Consider the following 9,761-nt stretch of genomic DNA (forward strand, 5'->3'; position numbering starts at 1 on the left):
GAAGCCAGGTGGTGGTGGCGCACACCTTTAATCCCAGCACTTGGGAGACAGAGGCAGGCAGATCTCTGTGAGTTTGAGGCCAGCCTGGGCTACCAAGTGAGTTCCAGGAAAGGCACAAAGCTACACAGAGAAACCCTGTCTCAAAAAAACAAAACAAACAAACAAAAAAAAAAAAACAAGTGTGAGAAGAGTCAGGAACCCATCGGCAGACATCCAGCAATAGGCTCCAACATTGATGAATATTAAAAAAAAGATCCAGAATCTCAACACTTCTGGTGGTGTGAATGAGAATGGTCCCCATAGGCTTATATATTTGAATGCCCGGTCACCAGATAGTGGCACTATTTGAAAGGATGAGAAGGTGTGGCCCTGTTGGAATAGATGTGGCCTTGTAGAAAGTATGTCACTGGGAGTGGGCTTTGAGGTTTCAAAAGCCCAAGCCAAGCCTGGTGGCTCTCCCTTCCTGATGCCTGTGAAAGTAGAACTCTCAGTGGTTTCTCTGGTGCCATGTCTTTCTGCATGCCACCATGCTCTCCACCATGATGATGATGGACTAAGCCTCTGGAACTGTAAGACAGCCCCAGTTAAATGTTTTCTTTATAAGAGTTGCCATGACCATGGTGTCTCTTCACAGCAGTAGTAACACTAAGACACCACTCATAACCCATACTCTAAACAATTGTTTATTTACACTTTCTTCCACTACTAACCATCACAGACCTAAGCCAGATACTGTTGTTAACAGGGAAGAATTTGCCAGACTTGTTTTTTAACAGATTAGGTCTATACTCTTTTTGCAAAGTGGCACATCTGGGAATTAGCTCTATCTCTCATAAATACAACTATGAGCACTGTAGAATGGGTCATTCACTCACCTAGGTTTATCATGTTTTTGAAATTGTCTGTGAATGTGTGTAATTATGTATGCTATTATTCTCATTTAGGTTCACCCATAATTTGAGAAATGGTGAATGAACACAAGAAAATTGTTCTTCTGGTAGGTCTAATGGGTATTGGTGATGATGATTTTAAAATGGTTAAATCCTTGTTGAGCAAAGAACTAAAACTAAATAGAAAAATGCAAGATGATTATGACAGAATTAAGATTGCTGACTTGATGGAGGACAAGTTTCCAAAAGATGCTGGAATGGACCAACTGATAGACCTGTATAAAGAGATGCCAGGACTTGGAGACCTTGCTGATAAACTCAAAAAAGAGAAGGCAAAAGGTAATAGGGGAGTACCCTGGATGCCCACCCTTTCCTTAACTTCTCCAACTGAATGCTAGCTCAATGCAGTGATCATAACTGACATAGCTTTCACAGCATGTGCTTCAGGAGCTATAGAATGACAGTATTTCAGATGTCAAAAATTGACAGCTTACCAAATTCCCTTCTTACAAAGAATTCTACATTTGAGGGTTGGATATCTTTGATGGCATTGGGGCAAATAAAAATGCAGAAGCTGTTGAAAGAGATGAGACCTTCTATTACTGTATAAAGATGAGAGATTTATAAAATAAAGATTGGAATAATTCTCATTTTAAGATATTTAAATCAATTAGTAGTAATGCTCCATTAAGACACTCAATATTATATAGTCTACAAAAGAAATAAAGTAGTCAATAACTAAGTAAAAGTCTACCTCCCAGCGATAAGAAGTAGTTCTATTTTATAAAGCCATTGGGGAAAAGACGTGATTAATTTGGAAATAGAGACTCCCATCTATGGTCCTAGGAATAAGGAAGCTGGAACAAGGAAATATTCAGTTTAAAACCATCCTGGTCTATGTAGCTAGACTTTGCATTAAAAGAAGCACATAAACAAACAACAAATTAATAGATAAAATCAAACAGAAACAAAAGGTATAAAGACAAAGTAAATATCATCATTTTGCCATATCACAAATCAGATCATTTCTTTCAATGATTCTCTAATTCAGAGTGATCATCTACAGAAGATGGTTTGTCAATGATTGTCATTGTACAAGCATTTAGGTGTCAGAGGCCAACACTGTGTATCTTCCTCCATTGTTCTTTGTGTGTTTTTTGTTTTTTGTTTTTGTTTTTTTTTTAGGAAAGTTCTCTTAATGAACATGAGGCTCTCATTTTCAGCTCAACAGGAAAGCTAGATGACTACATCTGCCTGCTCAGCCTGGGAGTTCTAGATGGGCACTTTTAAGTTGTCACCAGATGTATGAATTCAAGTCTTCATGCTTTCAGAGCAAGGGCTTTACCCACTGAAACATCTCCCCAGACTAAAACTTTAAATTCTTAAAAAACAGACTGTGATAAGAGGACTGGAGCAGGGCTTGACTGCTGGACACAGAAGTCCCCAGGATGGGAAAACTGTGTCTACTGCACCTAGAGAGAACAAGGAAACCCCTGAGGCAGTCCTGTGCATGACTTGGTAGCATATGACACCTTGTGGCCTCATCAAGCTTCTGAGACAGAGGTAGATAAGCACAATGAGACAAGCAGAACCTGAGAGCAAATAATACTAACTTAACTGCAGCTGTCTAAGAGTGATGTCCTTGAGTTTGCTGTGTTTTCTCTCCTGCATCAGCTAAAAGGAAACAGATAGAAAGACGCAGAATTCCAACAAGAGGATGCAAGCGAGATGAAGCCAGTACTTCCCAACCTATGTCCACCACAAATGAAGATTCAGAACCAGAATCGGGCAGAAGTACATCCAACTCACAGGTATGTTGGCTAAGCTCCCAATGGAAACTCTACTAAAGTTCCTCCCCTTCTTACCATTAAGTGAAGATTTATCTGTCTGTCTACTCATAGGATCTAGTAAAAATGGAGATTTGGAGTAACCAATTTCATACTTACTCATCATTCGTGTGTCAGGACTACTGCATACTTTAACTTGTAATTCATGGGAATAAAATCATTACTCAGGCAAGTGAGATGTCTCAGCAGGTAAAGGTGCTTACTGCCTTCTAATGACCTGTGTTCAGTTCCCAGATCTCACATGCCAGAATGAGAGATGTCTTATGGCCTCAGTGGTACATCCACTGAAACATGCACAATAAGGGAATATAAAACCGATTAAATCATTGTTCTTCTTTCAGATATTGGTAAAATAGCAGTCAGTTTAAGGACATAGCTTTCCAAAGTCTTTTAAAAGACATCAAACCGCAACTTGGGCTTTCTAAATATAGACCTGCTTACAGAGATGCACAGAAGAGTGATGGAAATGAAATGTTTGTTTCAGTATGAGACAATCCTACCTCTGATTCTCTGTTCAGATGATACTTTTATCCAGGATGATAATTTGATTCTCTTGGTTTTAAAGTTATTGTGCTTCATTTAACATTGAAAACCATGACTAGGGGTTCAGAAGTGCAATAGGAGAGGAGAGAATAGCTTGTCATGCATAATGCTTGGGGTTTAGTTTCCAACAGAAAAAGGAAAAGGGAAAATCAACCATTATCAAGAGAAAAAAAGGTTGATCACTGAGAGAAGAGGAAACAAGCCCACAAAACCTGAAGACTCTATAACTCTGTCATAAGATTAAACATTCATCATATTACCAAATGCTTATATCTAAACCTCAATTAAAATAAATCTTTTTCTTGGGGAGGTTTACCATTATGAAATCATTTTGATCTCAATAGACTATGAAGTAGTTTAATTTAACTAGAGTAGTGTTAGGGTCCTGGAGAACTCCCACAAAAGGCCACCATCCATGTATGCAATCAACAAGAACATTTATTGTCTCAAGAAAGATCCCAGCATGCTGAGGTTGATCATCCCACACAAAGGCAAAATGGTGACAACCCCAAGAGGAACATGTAGTCTCCTTTTAAGCACAGCTAAGAGGAGTTTCTAGGGAAGTTAGGTCATCTTAGATATGATTAGCTCAAACAAGTGGCAGTCATATTAATACATTCTAATTGGCTAGGGCTAGTCAGGGCAAGATTAAGACTACAGCTTTTCCATTTGGGGGCAGGCCTGGACTAGTCCCAGTCTTTGTCCTTATTTGGTTATCACCTTGAGCTGTTGTGGAGGCTGGCTGGCCTAGAATGGGCTGATTGTGGGGGCTAGCTCAGTGGCCCAGGCTGGGTACATCCTATCTCCTTTGTCCCTGTTGTTCGGGGCACCAGTGATTAATTGCCCATTATTCATGGCTCCTCCCTCAGAAACTGCTTGCTTAGTCTCAGGAAACTGAAATTGAAGCCTGATCTCTGACAGAAGACTGAGCAGCCTATTATGGTGTCTGCTCAATCCTCTCTGTTAAATGGTCAGTTAAAAGACTTTAACCTAAATAGATACCTCCAGAAGTAAAGAACTATTGTTGCAAATGCCTTGGGTGTAACTGGAAGCTTTCTCCAGTCCCACCAGGCCCCCACAGTCCTGTGGCCCACTTATAAAATTCAGAAGCTTATATTAATATTAATTACAATTGCTTGGCCATTAGCTCAGGCTTATTACTGTCTAGCTCTTACACTTAAATTAACCCATAAATCTTACTTATGTTTAGCCACGTGGCTTGGTACCTTCTCTTAGTTCTGTTTTGTCATCTTGCTTCCTCCTTGTCTGGCTGGCAACTCCTGGCTCAGCCCTTCCTCTTCCCAGAATTCTCCTTGTCTGCTTGTATTTTGATTAGACAGAAAAGGGGAAGTGCTGTGGGATGCCTTTCTGCATGCTGTGAATATGTGTTGTTCTGGTTGGTTGATAAATAAAGCTGTATTGGCCTATGGCAAGGCAGCTTAGAGGGAGGCAGGAAATGCAGGCAGATAGACAGAAAGGAGAAAGGCAGAAGGGAGGAGACCATGAGCCAGCCGGCCAAGGAGCAACATGTAGTAGAACACAGGTAAAGCCATGAAACATGTGGCAATACTTAGATTAACAGTTATGGGTTAATTTAAGATATAAGAGCTAGCTAGCAAGAGGCCTGCCATAGACTATACAGTTTGTAAATAATGTAATTCTCTATGTTTATTTGGGTCTGAGAGGTTGTGAGACTGGGCAAGACACAGGAAATCTTCTGACTACTTTCAGGGGCCCACTGAACCATCTTACATGTTTGCCAGACTCCTCAGGTATCTATAGCAATAGCCTCCAAGAGCCTTCTGACCTCTAAGGTGCCGCCTATTCTTTCCCATATTGTCCAGGCTCCTCGATTATCTCTAGCAACTGCTTCTAACAGGGACCAAGCCACTCAAGTGTCTCCAGTAACAGCATCCATCAGTGTCCAGGTCCCTGAAGTGTCTCCAGCAAGAGCATCCAGCAGTGCCCAGGTCCCTAGAGTGTCTATAACAACAGCATCCAGCAGTGCCCAGGCCCCTGGAGTGTCTCTACCAACAGCATCCAGCAGTGCCCAGGCCCCTGGAGTGTTTCTACCAACAGCATCCAGCAGTGCCCAGGTCTCTAGACTGTCTCTAACAACAGCATCCAGCAGTGCCCAGGACCCTAGAGAGTCTCCAGCAATAGCATCCAGCAGTGCCCAGGTCTCTAGACTGTCTCTAACAACAGCATCCAGCAGTGCCCAGGTCTCTAGACTATCTCTAACAACAGCATCCAGCAGTGCCCTGGTCCCTAGAGTGTCTCCAGCAAGAGCATCCAGCAGTGCCCAGGCCCCTGGAGTGTCCCCAGCAATACCAGTCAAGGTAATTTTCTGTTTTCACAATACAATGGTGAAAACCTTGGACTAGCTCATTAATCCCTGTCCTAGCTTTCCTTCTGTTGCCATGATGAAACATTCTGAACAAAAGTAACTTTGGAAGGAAAGAATTTATTTCATCTTAAGCTTCCATCATTGAGGGAAACCAAGGCAGGAACTCAAGGCAGGAACTTGAAGGCAGGAACTGAAACAGAGACCATGAAGAAACACTGCTTACTGCCTTGCTCTCCCTGACTTGCTCAGCTTGATTTCTCATATAATACAGTAACATCTGCCTGAGGTGGCACCACCCACAGAGCTCTGGGCCTTCCCACATCAATCATTGATAACAACACCAACAAAAAAAATTGTCCTACAAACAGGGCTGCAAGCCAATCTAATAGAGGAAATTTCTCAGTCTAGATTCCCTCTTTCTGGTAATTCTAGTTTGTGTCAAGTTGACAAAAACTAACAGCACACAAAGTAAACTCCAGACAGTGTAGCAATCATGTCTATAATCACAGTGTGCTCCTATGTGGGAGATCAGACACACAAGATTGCAGACTATCACCTGCAAAGACTATCACCATAGGAGATCCTCCACTCTCCTTCCCTCATACACATGCCAACATTCTTAGACTCATACACATGGGGAAAAAACAATTTTTAAAATATTTAACATAGTATAAGCTTAATATATGTTGAACTGATGAGTAACTAATTATCAATGTAACTGATTTTATTATCTGAAACAATCCATGAACAGTTTATAAAGATTATCCTGTGTGGCTCAGTTTTATATGGTTTCTAGTCTTTTCTGAAAACACTTGTAGCTACACTTCCTTTACTTCTAAAGGAAGTGTGTGACAGCGGCTCCTCAAGTCCTGTGCACTTTTTGTCAAGTGCTGCTGTCATACTGTGAGTTACTACTCAGGTTACCTTGGCTTCATTTGCTGACACTAGAGAAATGTACTCTTATCTACTAGGTATGATCGGTACCAACTGACATTATTACCTATATCTCCATTTCTTCCACGAACTGTTATACCATGCAAGCTATTGCTCAGACTTTTCTTTCACTCTTCCTAATTAGCTATCTTAATTGTACCATTTTTGTTGTGTACATTCTATGCAGAAACCTAGACTGAAGACTGTACCTAAGCAACCATCTAAGGAAGAAGGTCACCATCAAGGTCCCAAAAAAGTAATGGTGTTAAAAGCAACAGAACCATTCACATATGACATGAGAGCGGAGAAAAGGATGTTCCATGCCACAGTGGCCACTGAGACTGAATTCTTTAGGGTGAAGGTGTTTAATATTGTCCTGAAGGAGAAGTTCATCCCAAACAAGGTCATTACCATCTCAGATTATGTTGGTCGAAATGGGTTCATAAATATATATCATGCCTCTAGTGTGTCAGAGGTAAATGATAACCAATTAATGGATATCCCAACTACACTGAGGCAAAGAGCCAATGCAACACCTAAAATCAATTATCTTTGCTCAAAAAGAAGAGGAATATTTGTGAATGGAGTGTTTATGGTGTCTAAGGTAAGCCACTGCATTATTTTGTAAAGTTTCTTCTGCAATCTCAGATTTTCAGTCTTATATCGACAGATTATCTTGGTTAACTTATTGCATGCCAAAATTCAAGGCCTCCTTGATCAGTGTCGGGAACTAGGGTTTCTTGTTTTCACATGTGGAAAACAGTCTCAATATACTTCTCAGGGTACCATGATGAAAACTGCTTAAGAAATAAATAAGCCAAGAGACTCTGGCATTTTTCAAGCAATACTATCTATTTGTGCCATTCATAGACATTTACATTAATACTTGTATCATTAAGATTTTGTTTCTTTGAGTCCTCCACCTCCTACATTAAGAACTTGATGGTGAATGAGATTTGACCTCCTAAAACGGGATACAGGTTATAACAACCAGAATACAAACCAAAGCAAACTCTTCTGCCCCAGAATGCACTGAGTCAGGAATGCACTGGGTTCTTTCTTTCTACAGTAAAGAAATACCTTAGGAGCAGAGTTGATGAAGTAGCCTGTGATAGTGAGGGCTAGCAGGTAAAAAGCAAAACTTCTGTCTTCCAGGTCCTTTTCTCTATGCTGCCATTAGGTGTGGCCTGGATTTAAAATGGGTCTCCTGACCTCAAATGATCTGGAATTAGGATTAGTCTTCCCACCTCAAATGATCCAGTCAAGAACAATCCCTCACCTATGTGTCCAGATGCTTGGGTTTTAGTTGGTTCCAGGTATGGTCAAGCTGACAACTACTATTAGCCACAACAGTCTATACTAAAGTTTGAAAAGGGTTTACAAATCAGGATTTACAACACAGAATATCTGATGATGTTTGCTCCCCCCCCCCCCCAGGTCCCAACTTTTAGCTCTGTTTGTCCTGTCAAAGCCAAGATTCTGTGGGCACCCTTTACTTCTCATAGATGTGACAGTGTCTGGCCATTTCTCAGAAGATGAGTATTACTTTCTTTTGCAGAAAAATGAAAGGGGGGACTTCACTTACTATGAAATTCAAGATAATACAGGCATGATGGAAGTGGTGGTCTATGGACGACTGACCAATGTTGACTGTAATCCAGGAGATAAACTTCGACTATTGTGCTTTGAATTGACATCAGATGAGGATAAAGTGCAGCTGAAATCTACGAGGCACAGTAACATGAAGGTGTGTGCTCTAGGGGAACATTCTCCTTCCTAAGAATTATGTTTTTAAGATTATACTAAAACAGCTGCTTACTGCAATGAAAATTCAACAGGTGGAAGGAAACAAGTTTCCCAGTTAATATATGTAAACTTTTCTTTCTGTCCTTTAAAATGTGATCATTTTAATCATAGATAAGAATGGAAATTCAGAAAGAGTCTCAAAAGCTGTTATGTTATGGGCAGGACATGCTGGCTCACACCTTTAATTCTACCACTCAGGAGACTGAGGCAGGTAGATCTCTGTGAGTTGGAGGCTAGCCTGGTCTACATAGTGAGTTGTAAGGCAGCCCAGTTCCAAAACAGCCAGATATTTCACCCTAAATTAAGTAATGAAAGTATTGAATTAATTAAAGCATAGAGATTATCCAATAAAAATGTGGCTTTGATGAAGAGATGTCTTTCAAATTCTGGCTCCGTAGTTTTTCAATTTGACTAATGACAAGGATACATGGAGCAAATTAGATCACAAAAATACAGTAATCCATGCTCTTGTCATGCTGACACATGCATTCCTGAAGGATTCATTGCATATTAAAGCAAGTCTAATATTGTAGTAGAAACAAATGAAATATAGGGGCTGACCTCCTGAGTCTTAGAGTAATGTTATTAGAGACCCCCCAGTTCTCAGCACCATTGTCAACATTCTAAACCCTCCTCATTGCAGCTGTACCAGGCATGCATTTTGCACATTCTTCCTGACCTTCTGTCCACTGAAAACCCCCCACTCAACCCTTGCCCTTAGGTATTGCACCTCCTTCTCTCCCATTGCTCCAGGACACCTCATGTTCTTCCACCTCTACTCACGCTGGGTAGGAGTAAAGAGCGCTCATTTTGTAGTCTCAAGTAAAGAGAAAAATCTGACTGCAGGGATGGAAAATCATTCAAAGAAGCAGGCAATGATGAAAGCTAGGGGTGGTTCCTAGAGATAAGGCAATGTGAGTAAAGGGGGCAGTGTGTGACCAGCTCCATCAAAACTGATCTGATGTCATCCCTTCCTTCTTCAAGGTCATCAGGGCTGGGAGAGGAGAAACAACCACTCAGCCCTGCTTCAGTTACGGAACTTCATGAATTCTCATCATGGAGACTTGGACACCTCTGATGTTTCTAGAGATAAGATCCAGTTCCAACTACAGAAAATGATCATACTTATAACAGATAAAAGTCAATTCTTTGCTCCAAGGAATGGTGATTTTTTTTAATGGTTGTGAGCCACCATGTGGTTGCTTGGAATTGAACTCAGGACCTCTGGAAGAGCAGTCAATGAGTGCTCTTAACCTCTGAGCGGTCTCTCCAGCCCCAGGAATGGTGATTTTAATCTTACTCTTTCTACGTTTTTATTACATAATTTGATTTTATAATGCTTATACTTTAAAGGGGAAAAAACCTTTTAATCTGAATCAAGTACTTCTACAAACT

At 40.8% G+C, this 9,761-nt stretch overlaps 1 protein-coding gene across 1 annotated transcript; it reads left to right on the top strand.

Moving 5' to 3' along the window:
• The first annotated feature begins 964 nt into the window (after positions 1 to 964).
• Positions 965 to 9,492, top strand: LOC118593286 (pyrin and HIN domain-containing protein 1-like). The gene is made up of 6 exons (XM_036202655.1): positions 965 to 1,229; positions 2,565 to 2,701; positions 5,125 to 5,619; positions 6,748 to 7,164; positions 8,119 to 8,307; positions 9,351 to 9,492. The coding sequence occupies exons 1-6, from the start codon at positions 965 to 967 to the stop codon at positions 9,411 to 9,413; spliced, it is 1,566 nt and encodes a 521-aa protein (XP_036058548.1). The 3' UTR covers positions 9,414 to 9,492.
• Positions 9,493 to 9,761: the final 269 nt, after the last annotated feature.

This window comes from Onychomys torridus, chromosome 11, assembly GCF_903995425.1.
Source record: "Onychomys torridus chromosome 11, mOncTor1.1, whole genome shotgun sequence".
NCBI lineage: Eukaryota > Metazoa > Chordata > Mammalia > Rodentia > Cricetidae > Onychomys > Onychomys torridus.

What these genes read in the sequence shown, in the direction of transcription:
- LOC118593286 (XM_036202655.1), top strand. Translation starts at nt 965, where the DNA reads ATGGTGAATGAACACAAGAAAATTGTTCTTCTGGTAGGTCTAATGGGT. An exon ending in CAAAAAAGAGAAGGCAAAAG is followed by an intron (nt 1,230 to 2,564) that starts GTAATAGGGGAG and finishes CTCCTGCATCAG; the next exon opens with CTAAAAGGAAACAGATAGAA. An exon ending in CCCCAGCAATACCAGTCAAG is followed by an intron (nt 5,620 to 6,747) that starts GTAATTTTCTGT and finishes CATTCTATGCAG; the next exon opens with AAACCTAGACTGAAGACTGT.